At 37.5% G+C, this 22,233-nt stretch overlaps 1 protein-coding gene across 7 annotated transcripts; it reads left to right on the top strand.

Moving 5' to 3' along the window:
• Positions 1-1,582: 1,582 nt before the first annotated feature.
• On the top strand, positions 1,583-11,969 carry KLRD1 (killer cell lectin like receptor D1). 7 transcript variants are annotated; one of them, XM_030939451.1, is made up of 7 exons: positions 1,583-1,720; positions 3,535-3,641; positions 4,952-5,044; positions 5,190-5,252; positions 7,387-7,538; positions 9,143-9,249; positions 10,061-11,495. In XM_030939451.1, exons 2-7 carry the CDS (start codon positions 3,635-3,637, stop codon positions 10,179-10,181), a joined length of 543 nt encoding a protein of 180 aa, XP_030795311.1. In that variant the 5' UTR covers positions 1,583-1,720; positions 3,535-3,634; the 3' UTR covers positions 10,182-11,495. The 7 variants fall into 7 exon arrangements, 5 of the variants coding, with proteins under 5 accessions (XP_030795311.1, XP_030795312.1, XP_030795315.1 ...); XM_030939452.1 differs by lacking the exon at positions 1,583-1,720 and having other exon boundaries at positions 3,183-3,641; positions 9,146-9,249; positions 10,061-11,969; XR_004059677.1 differs by lacking the exon at positions 1,583-1,720 and having other exon boundaries at positions 3,372-3,641; positions 7,387-7,476; positions 9,146-9,249; positions 10,061-10,199.
• Positions 11,970-22,233: the final 10,264 nt, after the last annotated feature.

Below are 22,233 nucleotides of genomic sequence, written 5' to 3'. Positions count from 1 at the left end.
TGATTTGCATCCTGATGTGAGCAATTTTCTTTCCGCTCAAAGAATGCATTTTCTAAAAGCAGTGAGATCAAAATAAATTTTTCCCTTGGGGATACTAGAATATATATATATACACACACACACACACATATATATATATATATATACTGTTATTGTCTTCTGCATTTTAGTTATACATTTTTAGGTAGGGAAAAGACGTCACTGTTTATGTGTTAAGTGAACATTAGCTTCTTTTCCCCGGCTTTTGACTAAGGTTTAAAAGTTGACTTAGCTATTGAAGTCATCACTTGCTCTGAACAAGGGCACTAGTAAACTGCAGGGGAGGAAGAGGGCGTCTTCCTGCAGCGGATACTAGGGAATGGGAGATCCTGCAAAAAGAGATGTTCTTTTGGCAGGATACCTAACTTTTTTTTTTCTTTCTTTTTTTTTTTTTTTTTTTTTTTTTTTTTTTTTTTGAGACGGAGTCTTGCTCTGTCGCCCAGGCTGGAGTGCAGTGGCCGGATCTCAGCTCACTGCAAGCTCCGCCTCCCGGGTTTACGCCATTCTCCTGCCTCAGCCTCCAAAGTAGCTGGGACTACAGGCGCCCGCCACCTCGCCCAGCTAGTTTTTTGTATTTTTTAGTATAGACAGGGTTTCACCGTGTTAGCCAGGATGGTCTCGATCTCCTGACCTCGTGATCCGCCCGCCTCGGCCTCCCAAAGTGCTGGGATTACAGGCGTGAGCCACCGCGCCCGGCCAGGATACCTAACTTTTCAAAAGCAAATTTATATAAGTGAAGCTGGATATGTCAGCGGAATTTAGTCTGGATTCTCTCGGCAGCACATCCAGAGAATACTTTGAGTGGAAACTTTATTTGGAATTGTGTATGGAATAAAGGTAGGAAAGGAAGTGCAACAGGAAAGGGCAGGTGGAACACAATAAAGGTTATTTTCTTAATCCAGCTTCTAGAGGTGGTGACTAGAGCGTAACACTATAGAATAATTCTGGGAAATGGGGCAAAACACAGTGTTCAGAATTACCGGACTTTAGGGCTGAGACTGCTAGGCTATATAGCAAATCACAAGATTCATTTGTCGAGACCCATTCTGGTGATGATTATTCAGCACTTCCGGATTAGCATGTCTGAGAGCAGCAAGGCTTTCAGCAGTTATTGGAGAAAAAAGAGCCCATAGATACAGCTATACAGATAACTAGTTGGCCATAGTTCCCCAAATATTCCAAGGGACAAAGGCGAGGCAATGATAACCTCAGGCCTCAGGAAAAAGTGGAGATGAGTGGGAGAGATACAGTACATGGAAACCATTCACCAGCCTACGTACAAAAATAAGTAAAAAGATCAGAGAGACCGGGCGCAGTGGCTCACGCCTGTAATCTCAGCACTTTGGGAGGCCGAGGCAGGAGGATCATGAGGTCAGGAGATCGAGACCTTCCTGGCTAACACGGTGAAACCCCGTCTCTACTAAAAAAAAAAAAAAAAAAAAAAAAAAAAAAATACAAAAAATACAAAAAATTTGCCAGGTGCCTGTAGCCCCAGCTACTCGGGCGGCTGAGGCAGGAGAATGGCGTGAAGCTGGGAGGTGGAGCTTGCAGTCAGCAGAGATCACGCCACTGCACTCCAGCCTGGGAGACAGAGCCAGACTCCGTCTCAAAAAAAAAAAGAAGAAGAAGAAGAAAAAAGAACAATCAGAGTTGGCAGCTCAGAAAGAGTTAAAGGAAGGAGGTATATATATATATATGTGTGTGTGTATATATATATATATATATATTTTTTTTTTTTTACAGTGTGCGTGTGTGTGTGTGTGTGTGTGTGTGTGTGTGTGTGTGTGTGTTTAGGTATCTTAAATATTTAAGCCTGGAGTTCTTGAAGTAAACTTGCATTTGTTGGATTTTTATTTCTAAGTCAGTAAACTAAGATGAAAAAAAAGGAAAATGATTGATGGATGTATTCTCACCAAACATGGTTCTAAAAACTTAGAATAACTTCCAAATAAAGGTGTTTCTCTTAGTACTGAAAATGTAGTAATAATCCCTATTGCACATTCTGTCATAAATTTATACTGTCTCAAGAGAAAAACTAAAAGCAAACCCCTAATCTCCAATATTTTAAGGCAATTTTACATGGGGGGAAAATAATCAATATCAGATAGGTTTCTTCTAGATCAGCTTTTTCTAACACTAAAACTAAAAATGAATAGATTTCAAGTAAGCAAAGGATTTTTAAATAAATCACTTCAATTAAGATTTGCATATCATCTGGATGAAGTAGATTTTACACTTATATTCCTCAGTGAGGATTTATAGCTCAACAAATTTGGTGGTGCAATGAAAGCTGCTCTACGCACACAATGCAAACTGAAAAGATGGAAAGTTTAGATTTCATAAAAACTGAGAAATCAAAGCAGTCTTTTTTTTTTTCATTTTTTTCTGTTGTTGGTTGAAAGCCCATCTTTTACAAAAAGGGTTATCTATAGTAATGTTATAATGCTTGAACATAAACAATATACAAAATACATTACACAAAACGTTTATTTGAGTGTCTGCTTTTATATGGGGATGCATGGTAGATTGTATTTCCAGATACTACATCATGGATCGAAATCTCTCCTTTCGAGATTCTTATTCTAGTCAATCTCTTCCACATTGAAAATTTGACCTGTTCCACATCTGATATTCCCATTAACAAGGTTACTCTTCTGTAGACAAAAAAGTGTATATTGAAGTATCAGTATAGTATCTGAAGTAGATAACACGGTAAACAATATAGTAATGTATTAGTAAAAATAAGGAAAATAAAGAAGTTGAAGTCATGCTTAAAGAACTTTAAGAAAATGAAAATTGAGGTGTTGAAAAAAGCTTTTAAGGCTAATGTGAATGAGGCATTCAAGTGGGAAACCCATCCAGTTCTACTGTTTTGAACTTTGCCTGTCATGGCCAGGATAATTAGGTAGAGATCAGAAGAACAGAGTGAGACATGGACATCCCAATTTATGTGACCTTGGGCAAATGACTTCGCTCTGTATGCCTCAGTTTTCTCATTGACAGATTGAGAATATTTATATATCTTTACTATCAAGGCATTTACAGAAATAAATGAGCTAACATATGCCAAGTGCTTTAAATTGTGTAAAGCACAAGGTAAGTAATAAATGTTTATTATTATTAAAAAAGGAAAATTCCGTGAGTAATTTTGTTATACTAAGTAAATTTACCTTTGGTTTGACCATCATTTCCTTCATGTTCCAGATAACTCTTTAAAATGAATTTGATTTTCAAACAATAAAAAACAAAACAGCAACAAAACTCCCTTTCACCTCCTCTCACCTTCTTTAGTCCTTGCCAAAGTGTTAATGTTACAGAAGTACTGTGAGAATTTCCTGTGTTGTGGTTCCTGGAACACTTTAGAGGCTTGTGATTCTACTGCTTGTTATTCACACTATAATACATGCCTCACCAATAGATGATTCAAGAACATCATTTAAATGCACAATTTTTCATTCTCTTTTTTGGCTAAATTTCTTCATACTCAACTTTCAGATTCTTTAATCTCCAGCTCAGCTCCAACAATCCAACGCTGTTCTATCTGAAAAAGTACACATCGTGCCTTCTCTACTTCACTCTTGGAACATAATTTCTCATGGCAGGTATGTGTGATTTCAGTCACTAAATTAAAAATAACCAGGAAAGCTATTTCTTGGGTTGGCTAATTTTGGGATAATGCTTTAAGAGAAAAGGACATGATTAACAGTGGGTGTTTTTAGGATTTTCATGCATTAGCACTTTCCACATTCATTTTGTTCTCCTGATTCTTCATTGTGTAACTTAGACATTATTTCATGAAGCTTTTCTCACAGGTTTAAAGAGTGACTTCTGACAGGTCTACTTTTAAATTCTGAATGAGAACTGAACTTTAGCCTAAATTGTGAGCAACAGTATTCTAGCATAACAATAGAAAATGCCAAATATTAATGACACAATGCTGAAAAGTTTTAAATTTACTATTTATGTCGTGACATCCAAAAACTGCACAAATGAACAGTTTGACACATTGTACTGTTGTTAATGACAACATCACTCTTTGAGAGTGTGTTCATGTTAGAATCTCCTAATGTGGAACTGTTTTAGGTGAAAAGCCTAGAAGCAAGTAATTTTGAGTATGAACAAACGTAATGTTCTTGGGGAAAAAAAGATTATTCATGTATGTTTAATGTACTGTGGAACGAAGCCAGGCCTCCAAGGTGTTACCCATCTATTTGTTGTTACCAGTTATCACACCAAGTCCAGAACGTTCCTATGTCTTCTTTTCCCTATAATGTCTCTACGAACCCATGAGTAGCTAGACATTTATCAGAGCAAAACCTGCATAGAGATAAGGAGAGGACATACTCTCAGTAGTATTATTGTGACAATGGTAGACTATGTTAAATGAAAGATTCTTGAGCTACACACACTTTCATTTGATTTCTGACTTGGATACTTACTCGCTTTGATACCTTGAGAAAATAACATCATTATTGGACCTTATGTTTTCTCATCTATGTAATGAGAATCATACTATCTATCTTGTGATTTTGTTGAGAGAATAAAAATAAATATCTGTTAGGTAAGTCCATAAAACACAACGTGGTGCCTGTTAATATCTTCTTCCTCCAGATCTTTAAGCATCTCTGCCAATTTAAAATATAAATGGTAAATTCACTTTACTGCAACAGAACTGGTAGAGAAGAAAATGTTTGAATAATCTTCCTGAAGAATAAGATACATCACATAAAAATGTTGGTATTGGGTGAAGTCCTGATTGGAAAGTCTTCAGTGTTTTATTGGCAAGATGACTCCATTATCAAATGAAAGAATGTTGTGGATTCTCCCTCACTAGTTTCTGCTTTTAAGAACTCAGCTCCTGTGTTTGCTCTTTAAGTCATTACTCTGTCTGTCTGTCTGTCTTTCTCTACAGTGTTTAAGACCACTCTGTGGAGGTTAATTTCTGGGACCTTAGGGATAATATGCCTTTCATTGATGGCTACGTTGGGAATTCTGTTGAAAAATTGTAAGTTTTTCTAAGCAAGTCTCCATAAAAATCAAAACTGTGATGACATCATTTAATAATAAAGGCTTCATCTTACTAATGTGTAATATTTTATTATTTCATAAACCCATACCTAATTAAACAAATTTTTAAACATTTCTTATAGCTTTTACTAAGCTGAGTGTTGAGCCAGCATTTACTCCAGGACTCAACATAGAACTTCAGAAAGGTAGGTCACATTTTTTGGAAAACTTAGCACTGATGAGGGATTACATAAGCAGTTTCTTGTTTTTCACACAGAGAGTCGTGATGGAATATTATACTTAGTAATAGAAATTTGCCTACCAGTGTAGGATAGTCTCATTTTACATTACTCAATCTAATGTAAAAATGATTAAATTACGTTGAATATGTATCATTGGTACATTTAACTAATCAGGAAAATAGTAGCCTGAAATGAAAGATATGTTTGCTATATGAGTGCTCACAAATAAGTAACAAAAAATAAACCACAGGAAATGTTACAGTTAATCCTTATTACCTGCCTGAATTTGCTTATAACCTATACTTTTGCATCTCATTACTTTTCCTTTTGCTCCTCCTATACTCCAGAATACAATGCACAGATTTCTAAACCTTACTTATCCAGTGAAAGCCGGCTCAAAGTTCAATTTTTGTTTTTGGAGACGGAGTTTTGCTCTTGTCGACCAGGCTGGAGGGCAGTTGTGCGATCTTGGCTCACTGCCACATCCACCTCCCAGGTTCAAGCGATTCTCCTACCTTCCTGCCTCAGCCTCCCAAGTTGCTGGGACTACAGGCGCCCGCCACCATGCCCAGCTAATTTTTGTGTTATTAGTAGAGTTGGGATTTCACCATGTTGGCAGGCTGGTCTTGAACTCCTGACCTCAGGTCATCCACCTGCCTGGGCTTCCAAAGTGTTGGGATTATAGGCATGAGCCACCATACCTGGCAGAGCCACTGCACCCGGCCCCAATTTTCTGAATATATTTTTTTCAGAATGTGCCCCAAGTTGTCTCACCGTCGTCTGTGATTATATACTGCTTCATTTACAGTGCAACATCTTGGCCAGGCACAGTGGCTCATGCCTGTAATCCCAGCATTTTGGGAGGCTGAGGTAGGCATATTATTTGAGGTCAGAAGTTTGAGACAGGGCAACCCCGTCTGTACTAAAAATACAAAAATTAGCCAGACATGGAGGCACGCACCTATAGTATCAGTTACTCAGGAGTCTGAGGCACAAGAATCACTTGAACCTGGGAGGTGGAGGTTGCAGTGAGTTGAGATGGTGCCACTGCACTCCAGCCTGGGCAACAGAGCAAGACTCTGTCTCAAAAACAATTTAAAAATATAAAAATATAGTGCAACATCTTCAGCACCACACATATGGCAAAGATTTGAGTGCCTGTGATGTGTCATGCTTTTTATTACTGTGGATAACAAATGTTGAAGACACTATTATTGATAAACTGTATAATTAAGCCTCAAGATAATTGGTTTATTTATATTCCCTTTTCAAAAATAAGATATCCAAACATATATCAAAATTCTCCAAATGTACTGTATTCTTTTCTGACTCAGAAAGTATGCTAAAATGTTTTCTTTCTTTAAATCTTTTTCATCTAATTAACTCCTATTTATGCTACGGTACTTAGTTTTGGGTCACTTCGTCAAAAAAAGGTTCTTGTAACTGGCCCTCATCTTAGACTCTCCTACATGCTGTTTTAACATACTTAATATTTTTTTTTTTTTTTTTTTTTTTTTTTTTTTTTGAGACGGAGTCTCGCTCTGTCGCCCAGGCTGGAGTGCAGTGGCCGGATCTCAGCTCACTGCAAGCTCCGCCTCCCGGGTTTACGCCATTCTCCTGCCTCAGCCTCCCGAGTAGCTGGGACTACAGGCGCCCGCCACCTCGCCCGGCTAGGTTTTTGTATTTTTTGGTAGAGACGGGGTTTCACTGGGTTAGCCAGGATGGTCTCGATCTCCTGACCTCGTGATCTGCCCGCCTCGGGCTCCCAAAGTGCTGGGATTACAGGCTTGAGCCACCGCGCCCGGCCTAACATACTTAATTTTTTTGCACTTATCTAAATCATCACTAAATATCGTTAATAAATTATTGAAAATTATATAATTGTGATTCTATCTTTAGAATATAACCTCCATGAGGAAAAAGCATCATGTTCATGTCTAATTAGTTCACATTAGTAGCCCCTGAAGTGTGGTGTATACAGTAGATTCTGGAAGAATGTTAAAAGAATACACAGCAAATAATTTTTGAATAATTAAATAGCATTGAAAGAAATGTCTGGTCTCCAGTGTCATTAGTTATGCTTTATCTTTTCTGTCAGACTCTGACTGCTGTTCTTGCCAAGAAAAATGGGTTGGGTACCGATGCAACTGTTACTTCATTTCCAGTGAAGAGAAAACGTGGAACGAAAGTAGGCATTTCTGTGCTTCTCAGAAATCCAGTCTGCTCCAGCTTCAAAACAGAGATGAGCTGGCATGTGCTAAGTCTGATTTTCTACATTTTCTTTCATCTAGAAAACATATACTATCTAAACAAGTTAAATACTTTAAGTCATTAATCACATAGTAAGTGGACGGTTACATTGGAATTGAATTATCTGTTCTGTGTACCTTAAAGTAGTCATTGTCAAATCTGTATTAAATTCCTCAGTGATTTATATCATGAGAATACAAATCAAGCTAGGTGCCAAATAAAGTGAAAGAAACTGGTCAGGAAGAATTCAAAGAAGATAATAGGTCATTATATTTACTCGTTTCATTTGAAGAACCAACTAAATGACTGTAATTTTTAGTTTTTTAAATTGAATTTATAATTTCTTTTATAATTTTATAGTTTTTGTCATCTTTCTAGGATATAAACTAGCATGGAAAATATGGTAAGAAAAAGTACCCAATTCTTTTTGTTTGTTTGTTTGTTTTTTAGACAGAGTTTTGCTCTGTTGCCCAGCCTGGAGTGCACTGGTGTGATCTCGGCTCACTGCAACCTCTGCCTCCTGGGTTCAAGCGATTCTTCTGCCTCAGCCTCCTGAGTAGCTGGGATTTCAGGCGCTCGCCACCAGGCCTGGCACTTTCTGTAATTTTAGCAGAGACAGGGTTTTGGCATGTTGGCCAGGCTGGTCTTGAACTCCTGGCCTCGGGTGATCCACCCACCTTGGCCTCCCAAAGTGCTAGGATTACAGGCATGAGCCACCAAGCCTGCGCCTGGCCCTAATTACCCTTTTTCTTTCTTTCTTTTTTTTTTTTTTAGAAGGAGTCTTGCTCTGTCGCCCAGGCTGGAGTGCGGTGGCGAGATCTCGGCTCACTGCAAGCTCCGCCTCCCGGGTTCACGTCATTCTCCTGCCTCAGCCTCCTGAGTAGCTGGGACTACAGGCGCCGCCACCTCGCCCAGCTAGTTTTTTTGTATTTTTTAGTAGAGACGGGGTTTCTCCGTGTTAGCCAGGATGGTCTCGATCTCCTGACCTCGTGATCCACCCATCTCGGCCTCCCAAAGTGCTGGGATTACAGGCTTGAGCCACCGCGCCCGGCCTTTTTTTGTAATTTTGGTAGAGACGGGTTTTCACCATGTTAGCCAGGATGGTCTCGATCTCCTGACCTAGTGATCCGCCCGCCTTGGCCTCCCAAAATGTTGGGATTATGGGCATGAGCCACCGTGCCTGGCCCCTAATTACCCAATTCTTAAAAAGTGAAAAAATTCTCCTGCTGCACACGGCACCTTTGCTGATTATATGTTGAGCAGATTATACCCATGGGATTCATCCTGCACAATGCCACTATTTTGGAATCAAATTTAATCATTGATCCCCCGTGAAGAAAGTGTTCCATGAAGACTCTACCTCCCTTTACAAGGCTTTTAATTCTTCAAGAAGTGAGATTTTGTAGTATTTTTTCTCCATATATGAATGGGCCTGATAAATGAGAACTTTGAGTCATGTGACTATACCTTTTAAAGAAGTTAAAAATAATTTCCGTTTGTGCGATGGACAGGCTGAATCTTATTCTAAACACTGACTTTCCCTCAAAATATGTTATTCCCAGAGTAGATTAAAAATTTATAATGTGATTGTCTTTTACTTGAAGCAGGATTTTATGAGCTCCAGTCAACAATTTTACTGGATTGGACTCTCTTATAGTGAGGAACACACTGCCTGGTTGTGGGAGAATGGCTCTGCACTCTCCCAGTATCTGTAAGTTTCTGGCAATCATGGCCTTTTTTGTTCTTTATGAATTTGTCCTTAGATGTGATTAGTAAAGGTAACATTCAGGAGCACTGTAGCTGAAATAACCTGGTCTAGGGCATGAGAATACAGAAAAAGGAAAAGGTACAACAAAATGACAATTTTAGATCTGCCTAGAACATCCAAGTTAATGCTCAAGTGACGTGAAAGTTAGTGTATTTGTGGCCATAAAATAACTTTTAACATATGCGTTGTTTTTGCCTTAGTACAAGCACTTGGAATTATATGTGCATGTACGATTCTCATATACACAGAGGCAGTTCAGAAAAAATAATATATGTATTATTTTATTTATTCTGGTAGATCCCAATATTCTCAGCATTGTCTTATGTTTTACATGCTGTAGGCTCGTTTTCTGTATGTGTGTACTTTTTGAATCTCATTTTCATTTATAAACATGAGATTTGCACCATGACACAGGGACAAAGTTTATGCTTTTGCTTGTTTTCCTAGACTAGATCAGATAATACATCTTAAATAAAATAGAAGAAAGGCATATCACATATTTAAACCATTAATGACAACAGAAAAACAGCAAGGAAAAACTGGCCTCAATGCTCTTGATTAGTAAGAAAATAACTGGGTCTTTTGTAGTATTACACTAGAGAATCATGAAAATTGTGGTTACTGAAAAAAAAAAGGACTCAATATGTTAATATCTCACTGAAATGCTTTTGAAAATTATATCATTTAATTGAAAAACTATCTGAACATTCTCACTTCCTTTTTGTGTATGTTAACGTTTTCTTCTTCATTACAGATTTCCATTGTTTGAAACTTTTAATCCAAAGAACTGCATAGCATATAATTCAAAGGGAAATGCTTTAGATGAATCCTGTGAAACTAAAAATCGTTTTATCTGTAAGCAACAGCTCATTTAAATGTTTCTTGGGGCAGAGAAGGTGGAGAGTAAAGACCCAACATTACTAATGATGATACAGTTACCTGTTATATTATTACTAATTGTCTACTTCTGGAGTCTATAAAATGTTTTCAAACAGTGTCTTACACAATTGTCATATATGTGAAACAATGTGTTTTAAAATTTATGAACTTTGTATATCTACATTTGAAATTATAAAATTAATATGAATAATTTTGTGTGTATTTTGATTTAATGTATCTATTTAATGTTAAATTTGATGTAGTTTTATTGCACATTTATGTAATTTTATTTACATTCTTGCAAATTCTCATCACAAATTTAAATAAAATTTAATTCACGTCAAATAAAATTTACAAAATAAAATTTAATTCACATTGCCCAGGCTGGAGTGCAGTGGTAAGATCATAGCTCAACTCCTGGGCTCAAGTGATCCTCCTGATTCAGCCTCCCAAGCAGCTAGGACTACAGGCTCCACACCACTATGCCCAGCTAAGTTTTAGTTTTTGTGAAGACAAGTTCTCACTGTGTTGCCCAAGCTGGTCTTGATCCCCTGGCCTCAAGGTATTCTGCCACCTTGGATTCCCAAAGTGCTAAGATTGCAGATGTGAACCACCATCCCTGGCCCTCTTCACTTTCTTGTATGAAGATTGATTTAGGAAAAATGCACTTCAGTTAACTGACAAAATATATAGGATGAAATATAGTATCTTTCGAATGTTTAATTTGAACTAAGAGAGCTTATGCATTGCACTTTCTGGAGATTTGTAATGTTTTGGTTTTGTTGTCCATGTGATTACAAAATAATATATTTTAATTAAAAAATTTAAAATAATACAGGCAAGCATGTAACGATTATCAATTTTTTTTTGCACCAACTATCCTATCTCCCTGACCTCCTCTCATTAGGCATTATCTTCTGTATTGATTTTAACACTTAGAGTGGTTTTCTCTGTTATGAATCAAAGCTGGTCTATTTTCATCATTTTTGTGATGAAAAAATTCATTTTGATTGACTTAGGATGGAAGGATTTGGACTGGGTCCGGTGGTTTATGCCTGTAATCCCAGCACTTTGGGAGGCCAAGGTGGGTGGATCACTTGAGGTCAGGAGTTTGAGACCAGCTTGGCCAACATGGTGAAACCCTCTCTCTACTAAAAATACAAAAATTAGCTGGGCATGGTCGTGCGTGCCTGTAATCCCAGCTATTTGGGAGGCTGAGGTGAGAGGATCTCTGGAACCTGGGAGGCGGAAGTTGCAGTGAGCCAAGATTGTACCACTGCACTCCAGCCTGGTCGACAGAGCAAGACTCCTCTCCAAAAAAAAAAAAAAAAAAAAAAAAAGATGGAAGGATTTGGAACCTTAATTGCATCTGAAAAACTGCCTCACCTTTGTTATTTAGTGTACTCTAACCACAGAGTAACATCCCATCATAATCCCAAATTCTACTCAAACTAAACGGGAAGGGATTATGCAGGTGTATGCTAGGCCACTGGTGTACCAATTAGAAACCACTTTAGTTATGTCTACTGTACCCACATAATCCTAAAAATACGTTACAACTGCTACTTCATAGTTTATGCCATTTATTTTATTTATTTATTTATTTATTATTATTATTATTTTGAGACATGGTTTCATTCCCACTACAGCCCAGGCTATAGTGTAGTGATGCAATCATGGTTCACTGCAGCTTCAACTTCCCAGGCTCAGGTGATCCTCCCACCTCAGCCTTCTGACTACTTGGGACTAAGGTACAAGCCATCATGCCCAGCTAATTTTTTGTATCATTTGTAGAAATGGGGTTTCGCATTGTTGCCCAGGCTGGTCTTGAACTCTTGGGCTCAAGGATTCTGCCCGCCTTGGCCTCGCAAAGTGCCGGAAGTACAGGCATAATGTATCCGGCCAGTTTATATAATTTAAACATTGCCTTTTGGTTCCTTAATTCACGTATGCTAGGACAAGTAATTATTTTCTATTTTTCTCAATATGTTAATTATTGGTTCCTCCATTAGTTGTGAAATTCGAATTAGGGAAAAGGAGTTAGGCTGGTGGGAGCAGGGGAAAGCAGAAAGAGAAAGCAGATAAACTATGAGTCTGCCTTTCTTTACGGTCCAGGATATGGGCCATGTGCTAACCTATCACCAGACACCTGCAAGTTAGCTCACTGCAACCTTGGCGTTATCAGTACTGGACAAAGCCCTCTGCAGCATACAGCATAAACACTATTCCATAAAATCTTCAGCAAGCCTTTGTTTCTTTGCAGTCAGTTTTTCTTCTGCTGATGCTGCCTGTTACCTCCCTGGAAACATATTTTCCTACTTTTCTTTAATAAATCTGCCTTTCTTTACCTACAACTGTCTTGGTAAATTCTTTTACCTCAATGCCACCTGCCCAGATAGCCATTGCTCACCCACAACATTAGTGTATTAGTCCATTCTTATGCTGCTAATAAAGATATACCCAAGACTGGGAAATTTGTAAAATAAAGAGGTTTAATTGACTCAGAGTTCTGCAGAGCTGGAGAAGCCTCCGGAAACTGTCGGTAAGTATTAATGTGTCACGTAGCAATAGATAAGCAATATATATTTTGGTACCCAGAATGAAGTTACTGTTATAAAGAAAAAAAAGACACTAAAATTTTGGAGTGCTTGAAAACAGGCAGTGGATGGAGGCTAAAAGGACATGAAAGACTGAAACCTTCTATTACAAGCTTATAGTAGGGAAGGGAAAACATATTAGAAGCTGGAGAAAGTAAATATCTTTCTATTTAATACCAGAAAGTTTAGCAACACTTTTGTCTGTAGTATTGTGGAAGGTAGAAAATGTACTTAATGAATTAAGAGAATGCTCTAAAGTGATTTCTAGTCAGAGTGTTGAAGATACTGTCTGATTTCTTCCTACTACTTATATTACAGTGCTATAGAAGACACATAACCTAATGGAAGGGCTGTTCAGCGAAAGAAGTCAGAACTTGATAGTTTTGAGATTCCTGGACTCTCAAGTGTTAACATGTCAAAAATGCTAAAATTGAGAAATAGATTCTGAGCAAAGGTCCAATCTAGGGTGCTCTGAGGAAAGCATGATTCTAAAGAAGAAGGTGTGCGGGTGACTAAAATTTCCTGTAAATGTCATAGAAAGAACACAGGTAGTGCCTCAATTCAATCAGACAAAGGATTTATAAAGGTCAAATAATAGGGCTTCTAGAAAGCCCTAGGGCATTGTCCCTCAGGTATCTCAGCAGAAGCTCCAGGTAGAGAGAAGATTGAAGAGATTTATGTGTGTGGTTTTTACAAATAGAGTTCATAGAAAACCTCAAAACATTTTTGAGATGACTATGTCAGTAGAAAAATGACAATGAAGTGCTTCCTTTTATTAAAAAGTAAGAATGATTCAAAGGACAGAACTAAGAGCCTGTAAGGTGGATCCGAGTTATGAAGAGTCATTTTATAGCAGAAACAGGACTGAGTCCTAATCAAATGAGTCCCAACGTTTGCTATGCTAGATTTTGAATTATTACGCATCAGTGACTCCTTTGTAATTCTCATGCCCCTCCCTCTTTTGAACAAGGATGTCTATACAGTTTGTTCTTTTGGATTCTGAGTGTATAAGAGAAACAAATCTCTAGTATTGTTAATTTCACAAGCTTTCAGATGGAGAAAAATTGTACTCAAGAAGCTAAACTTAAGGAACTTCACCTGATGAGTCTCACTCACACTTGGGTGTGACAAATTTCTGGACTTTGAGCTGACATGGTAACGGGATGAGATTTAGCAGTTGGTGTGGATTTTGTATGTGGGAGGGACATAAATCATTTGGGGCCAAAGATTAGACTCTTGTAAACAGCTTCCTATATGTCCTAATGATCCCTGTTTCTTGGAATTTAACACTTTTGATATAATCAATTACATTGTATAAGGGTTGATCAGTGTGACCAAGAGAATAAGGCAGAAGTTATAGCATGTCACTTTTGAGGCTAGATTATAAAAGACAGTATGCCTTTGGCATTGTCCTTTCTCATATCATTGGATTTGGTGGAAGCCAGCTACCTTGTCATGAGCAACTTTTTGAAGTGTTCCATGTGGCAAAGAACTGAGGCCGCCTATAAACAGCTAGCAAGGAGCTGCAGCCATCTTGCAGACAGCCATATGCATAAGCCTCCTTGGTTCAACTCTTCAGCCAGTGTCAAGCCTTAGAAAACACAACCCAACCTACATTTTGACTGCAGCCTCATGAGGGATCCTGAGCTAGAACCAGCTAGCACAATTGCTCTTGATTCCTGACCTCAGACTGTGAAGTGAAATATTCTGTTGTTTTAAGCTTACAAGTTTGAGGATAATTTGTTCTTTATAGCAGTTAGCTAATACAATGTGTTTCATCATCATAACCTCATGTATAGAAAACATTTATTTATTTATTGAGATGGAGTCTCACTCTGTCACCCAGGCTGGAGTGCAGTGGCACAATCTCGGCTCACTGCAACATCTGCCTCCCCGGTTCAAGCAATTCTCATGCCTCAGCCTCCCCACTAGCTGGGATAACAGGCACCCTCCATTACGCCGGGCTAATTTTTGTATTTTCAGTAGACATGGGGTTTTGCCATGTTGACCGGGCTGGTCTCCAACTCCTGGCCTCAAGTGATCCACCTGCCTTGGCCTCCTGAAGTGCTGGGATTACAGGCATGAGCCATAGTGTCCGGTCAAATAGAGGACATTTTAGAGCCCAATAGTAAGCTAGGATTATATTTCCTTCTTTGAGGTTCTATTGTTATAACCCTTATACAATAAAAAACAACTCTTCTGCCAGATTAAAATTTTTGTTTGTTTTTTGTTTTTTGTTGTGTTAGTTCTCAGTTATGTTATATAACCCATGAGTGTCACTTTGTTCTCATTGGAATTAACCCTCCAAGAGGCCTTACTCAACTGCTGTTGTTTGGACTGGCACCTTACTAGACCTGCTCCACAAACTGCCATCATGAAATTTTTCTTCACTAATTTTCTCATTTACACTAAATACTTCATTGATTACGGTTTACTCTTTATATATTTTTAATTGAGCAAAAACACAATAAAGAATATCTATCTTAAATTTACATGTAAATCTTTAAGCTATGTCTACACTTACACAATTACTACCAGATTGCAATAGAGACTATCTACCACCACCAAGACTCTCTTTCTGTTTGCTAATTGATGCTGTCTCCCCTGTTCCAAGAATACCACTACTCTGATTTTTGAAAATATAGGTTTGTTTAGCCTATTCTTGAATTTCATATAAATGGAAGCTTAGCAAATATGATCTTGGTGGCTTCTGTTGCTAAGCATTACGTCTGTGAGATACATCCATGTATTTGTGCAGCAGTAGCTCCTTACTTTTATTGTCATGTAGAATTCATAAGAATGTATCACAATTTGCTTATTTATTCTAACATTGTTCAACATTTGAGTCATTTCCACTTTTCACTATTATGAGTAAAATTACTATAAACATTTTAATATATCTCTTGTGGGACATGTGGCTTCATATCTTTTGAGTGTATGCCTGGGAGTTGAATTTCTAAGTCATAAGCTGTTGTGTATTTAGGCCCTTTAGTTCATGCTTTAAAAACTTGTAAAAATTTATTTATAAAGTTTATTTATAATTTCACTGGCAGTTTATGTGAGTGTTACTCTATGTTCTTGACAAACACATAGTATTATGAATTATTTTAGTCTAAGGACCTTCTGGATACTATGCATTTGCATACAATTGTACATTTAATTTCCATTTTCTAAACGAATAATGATGCTTACCTCACATCTTTTAGTTTTCATTTTTATATCCTTTTCTATGTAGTGCTTGTTTAAGCTTTTAGCCATTATTTATTTTTAACAGCGCTGTTGCCGTATAATTGAGACACAGTAAAGTTTATATGCTTAAAGTATGACATTTGATGTATTTCCATATCTATGCATCTGTGAAACCATCACCTCAGCAACATATGAAACACATACTACCCTCAAAAGTATCCTTTTCCCTATATATAAAAAATCGGCTCCTTCCCTTACAGATGAGTATTGTACTGTATTCTGTTACTATGGATTTGCCTTTCTATGTTTTATATAGTCATATAATATGTACATCTGTTGTCAGGATTTTTCATTCAGCATAACAGTTTTTATACTCATCTATGTTGATACATGTATCAATAGTTAATTCCCTTTTCTTTCTTTCTTTTTTTTTTTCTGAGACTGACTCTTGCTCTATCACCCAGGTTAGAAGGCGGTGGTGCATTCTTGGCTCATTGCAACCTCCACCACCCAGGTTCAAGTGATTCTCGTGCCTCAGCCTCCCTAGTAGCTGGGATTACAGATGCCCACCACAACTCCCAGCTAATTTTTGTATTTTTAGTAGAGATGGGGTTTCACCATGTTGACCAGTCTTGTCTTGAACTCCTGACCTCAAGCGACCCACGTGCCTTGGCCTCCCAAAGTGCTGGGATTACAGGCATGAGCCACCATGTCCAGCCAATTCCTTTTTATTTCTGAGAGTCTTCTGATCCTTGAATAAAGTATCTTTCTTGTACTTCAATATGCTTAATTTTTTCCTTCTGGCTTTTGTTTTAGGTTCAGACGTACATATGTAGGCTTCTTATATGAGTACATTGCATGTTGCAGTGGTTTGGTGTACAGATAATTTTGTCATCCTGGTAATCGGCATAGTACCTGACAGGCAGTTTTTCAATCCTCATCCTTCTCCCACTCTCCACCCTCAAGTAGGCCTCAGTGTCTATTGTTTCCTTTTTTTGTGTGCCTGTGTACTCCATGTTTAGCTCCCACTTATAAGGGAGAACATGTGGTTTTTGGTTTTCTTTTCTTCCGTTGATTTGCTTAGGATAATGGCCTCTAGTTTCATCCATGTTGCTGCAAAGGACATGATTTTGTTCTTTTTCATGTCTGCATAGTATTTCATGGTGTATATGTACCACATTTTCTTTACCTAGTCCATCGTCTCAATATACTTAAATTATACTCAGTAATGTTTTGTAGTTTTTAATATTCAGGCCTTTTATGTTTTTATGAGATTTCCCCAAAGTAGTCTATTGTTTTTAATGCTATTATACATTTTATTTTCTAATTTCAAGTTTTTATTTTTAAAATTGTAAGTATATATGTACATATATTCATTTACACAGTTGATTCTAAGTGTATCTTTTATTGTTCAACCCGCCTAAACTCACTTATCCTAGCAGCATTTCTGTAGATTTCATTGTATTATCTGCATAGATGAATAAAGACAGTTTTACCTGTTTTTTTTTTTTTGAAAACTGTGTGCCTTGTCACAGTGGCTGGAACATTCAACACAAAGTTGAATACAAGTGGTGAGTAAACACCCTTGGTTTGCTATTGATCTTAGAGGATGAATATTCACTTTTTTATCTTTACACTTGATTTTAGCTGTAGGATTTTCATAAATGACCTTTACTAGGTTGAGAAAGTTCCCTCCTATTCCTAGTCTGATGATAATTTTTATAAGGAGTACATATGACATATGCTTTTATTAAATGTTTTATTCTGCCTCTTTTGAAATCAGATAGTTTTTATTTCTCAGCTATAAACCTCAGTTGTTCATGTTATCTTTTTTACGTATCTTTGCATCTATTTGCTAATTTTTTAAAATTTTATTTTATTGAGGTAAACACAAGATCTACCCTCTTAACAAATTTTCAAGTCTACAGTACAGTATTATTAACAATAAGTAAAATGTTGTATAGTAGATCTCTATAATTTATTCATCTTGCATAATTGAGGCTTTATGCCCTCTGATTAGCGACGTCCCATTTTTCCTCTCTCCATTGCTGGCAACCACCATTCTATTCTCTGATTTTATAAGCTTGACCACTTTAGATATTTCACATAAGTGGAATCATATAGTATTTATCCTGTGACTCGCTTACTTCATTTAGCGTAATGTCCTCAAGTTTCATCCACATTGTTACATATTGCAGGATTTCATTTTTAAGGCTGGATAATATTCTATTGTATTTGTATGTACATGTTGGCTACTGTGACTAGTATAACAATGGACAGTAGTATACTAATATTTCTTTGAGATTCTTATTTCAATTCTTTTGCATAATTACCTGGAAGGGGTATTGGTGGATCATATAGTAGTTCTATTTTTATTTTTTTGAGAAATCACCATCCCGTTTTCCACAGAAGCAGCACAATTTTTCATTCCCACCAAAGTGTTCAAGGGGTCTAATTAGCCTATATGCTTCCCAACACTTGTCTCTTGTTTGTTTGATAATAACCATCCTTATAAGTGAAAGATGATATTTGCTGCTTATAATTTGCATTTCCCTGATGACTAGTGATATTGAGCATCATTTCATATACCCATTGACCCTTTGTATGTTTTTTATGGAGAAATGACCATTCAAGTCTTTGATACATTTTTTTTTTTTTTTTTTTTTTTTTTTTTTTTTTTTTTTTTTTTTTTTTTTTTTTTTTTTTTTTGAGACGGAGTCTTGCTCTGCCACCCAGGCTGGAGTGCAGTGGCCAGATCTCAGCTCACTGCAAGCTCCGCCTCCCGGGTTCACGCCATTCTCCTGCCTCAGCCTCCCGAGTACCTGGGACTACAGGCGCCCGCCTCGTCGCCCGGCTATTTTTTTGTATTTTTAAGTAGAGACAGGGTTTCACCGTATTAGCCAGGATGGTCTCGATCTCCTGACCTCATGATCCGCCCGTCTCGGCCTCCCAAAGTGCTGGGATTACAGGCTTGAGCCACCGCGCCCAGCCTGATACATTTTTTAATTGGGTTACTTGTGTTTTTGTATATTGAGTTGTAGGAGTTCTTTATATGTTTTGGATATTGACTCCTTTTCTGATATATGATTTGCAATTATTTTCTCCCATTCTGTAGATCATCTTTTCATTCCACTGGTTGTTTCCTTTGTGAACCCTGAAAATTTGAGACAGGTCTCAGTTAATTTAGAAAGTTTATTTTGCAAAGGTTGATTGAGTTTTCTTAAGACTTCTTTAATGACCTAACATATGATCTATCCTGGAGAATGATCCATGTGCACTTGAGAAGAATGTATACTCTGCTGCTGTTGGATTGAATGTTCTGCATATGTCTGTAGGTGACTTGACTTGCAGTGTTGATCAGGTCATCTGGGTCTTTGCTGCCTTTATGTTTGGTTGTTCTATCCATTATTAAAAGTGAGCACTGCAATCTCCTACTGTTATTGTATTGTTATCTATTTCTCCCTTAAGTTCATTCAATGTTTGCTTTATACATTTAGATACTCTGATGTTGGGTGCATATATGTTTAAAATTGTTATATGCTCCAATGGTGAATTGACTCCTTTAACATTATGTAATGTCCTTATTTTATTTCTTGTGACAATTTTTGACTTAAAGTCTATTTTTTATAATATCAGTAAAGACATTTTTTGTTGTCTTTTAGTTATTATTTGGCCAGGGATTTTTGCAGTCTTCGTCAACCTTCATGCTAGTCCAACTGGTTTTCTTTTTTTCTTAGTAGATCCCAGGCACCTAGAATATCCCAGGTCCTCTGAGTGCTCTGAGATAGACAGAGCTAGCTCCTCAGGCAATCTCCAGAAAATACGGATTATCAGATGTTTAGTTCAACTTTTTCCCCCAAGGAGAAGCTGAGAGCTGAAGGCTTTGGTCCACTCACTCATGTTGATCCAAGGAGAGGAACTACAGTGCTATGAAACTGCCAGCTCACCCCACCACCTATGTTCTTGCTGGTCCCGGGCAGCCAGGCTATGCTTGGTTCTATCAGTACACTGAGACAGGCTAGAGAGAAGCCAATCTTAGAAGTAGCCCCTGGAAAAATTGGGGAATTGGACATGCCATCCATCATTTTTTAACCAAGAGCAAAGCTTGGAGCTGGGGAGTTTTTTCCTGCTTTTTTGGCACTGTGCTGGGGGTAAGAATTAGGGAAGGAGTGTGCCTTAGATTTCCCTAAAGCTTCAACATGAGTAGTTTCACCAACAGCATTGGAGCATCTCAACTGGTTTCTTAATTTCTCACAAAGAAAATTTGTCTATGAATTTTTAGTTGAATTGGTGTGTTTGTAGAGAGAAAAGAGACCAGGGCTTCCCATTCTGTCATCTTGCTAATTTTACTCCACCATGTTTTAAATAATTTACATATATAAAAATAAGATACATATTTATAATTTATGTGTATGTATACGTATATATTTTAAATTTAATATATATTAAAAATTTGCTGTATTTCTAAATTGGAATACAATACAATGAAATGTAATTGCATCTTAAATGGACAAAACATTACCATGCAAAAATGGAAAAAATTGTGGCTGGAGTTATCTCATGATGGAGAGAACAAATACTACTGTACACAATGCCATCAAACATCCTGTAGGAGCTATGATAAAACAATCCCATATAGTACTAAGTAGGCTTTCTGATATTTTCTACTCACCAAATGAGGTTTTCTCGATTCTTAGAAGTGTTTCTAGCTATGATGCACATATATTGTAAAATCCAATGTAATATTTTTTCATACATGGTTTTAATTGCTCCGACATGAAAATGGTCAGACTTGCATTATTTTCAGCCAACATAGGTGACAGCTGTTTGTTAAAACACTAAATAAATTACATAGACAGGCTACAAGAAAGTACACATGTACATTAAGAACACAGTCACCTGAGGTTAACACTTTAGAATTCTTATTTATTGAGAGCTTATAATAAGTCTTCCATACAGCCTTTGACTGGTTTGAAGTATGAAATAGATTTCAGAGTAAGGATTTAAGAGAAAGGGCACTTTAACTAATAACAGTAGTAAATTCTCAGTTTCTCACATTGCAGAGACGGTTGCCTAATCCCAAATATCTCCCATCTCTCCCCCAAACTCATAAAATCAATAAGAAAAGCAAATAAAACCACATAATACCTTACTCTTTCAACATCTCTAGGAGACATAGAGTACCACAACCTTCAAATTACCTATAAATAGAGAAAAATAATTGCAGAAGAACACTTGCTCCTGCCTACCTCTGAACACCTGCGGTGGAGGGTAGGGAGATCAGTCTTCAACATACTCAGAAGAGAAGACTAGAGGACATAAATGAATCACAGATACAGTAAACCCTGAAAGATAAAACTTCAACAATAAATGTCAGAGTACTTAACACAATTTGGGACTTGGTAGTTCACCGTACTGGGAAAAGGCTTGAAACGCAAGACCAGAAGTGGGAAACTTGGAAAGGAAAGCAATGGTTTCTGGGAGAGAAGTAGAAAATAAAGAAGGGGTGACACTTCTTACAAATGTGACTATCAAAGTAAATAAGTAATTTGAGGAACTTAAGAATCCTGCAGAAAGGAAAGAGAAAAAAGACATGACTATCATTTGCCCTTCCTACTCCCATCATCACCACCACCCATAGAAGATGCTATGCTGAATAGGACAGAACTGACACAAGAGGGAGCTCTCTAACTAGGATCCTTGTCCATGAAACAGGAATAGGAAAAATCAAACCATATTTATATGAAACCTCAAAAGTTCAAATAATGTAAATAAAATATTTTTCTTATGAAAAGTCACTCACTCAAAAAAGGAAACAATCACTAAGCAGTAGAAAAGTGTAATAAATGCCACAAATTGAATGAGAAATTCTTTTTTTTTTTTTTTTTTTTTTTGAGACGGAGTCTTGCTCTGTCTCCCAAACTGGAGTGCAGAGGCCGGATCTCAGCTCACTGCAAGCTCTGCCTTTCGGGTTGATGCCATTCTCCTGCCTCAGCCTCCTGAGTAGCTGGGACTACAGGCGCCCGCCACCTCGCCCGGCTAGTTTTTTGTATTTTTTAGTAGAGACGGGGTTTCACCGTGTTAGCCAGGATGGTCTCGATCTCCTGACCTCATGATCCGCCCGTCTCGGCCTCCCAAAGTGCTGGGATTACAGGCTTGAGCCACCGCGCCCGGCCACTGAATGAGAAATTCTAACACAATCATAAAAATAAGAACACAAATGCCAAAAAAAAAAATAAATAAAGTTGGTATGAAACAGGAG

This window comes from Rhinopithecus roxellana, chromosome 10, assembly GCF_007565055.1.
Source record: "Rhinopithecus roxellana isolate Shanxi Qingling chromosome 10, ASM756505v1, whole genome shotgun sequence".
Taxonomy (NCBI): Eukaryota; Metazoa; Chordata; class Mammalia; order Primates; family Cercopithecidae; genus Rhinopithecus; species Rhinopithecus roxellana.
This window is presented reverse-complemented; position numbering and strand designations above follow the sequence as displayed.

Bases quoted from the DNA above. Each gene is read 5' to 3' on its own strand.
- KLRD1 (XM_030939451.1), top strand. The intron at 5,253-7,386 runs GTAGGTCACATT...CTTTTCTGTCAG, and splicing joins CAACATAGAACTTCAGAAAG to ACTCTGACTGCTGTTCTTGC. The intron at 7,539-9,142 runs GCATGTGCTAAG...TTTTACTTGAAG, and splicing joins TTCAAAACAGAGATGAGCTG to CAGGATTTTATGAGCTCCAG.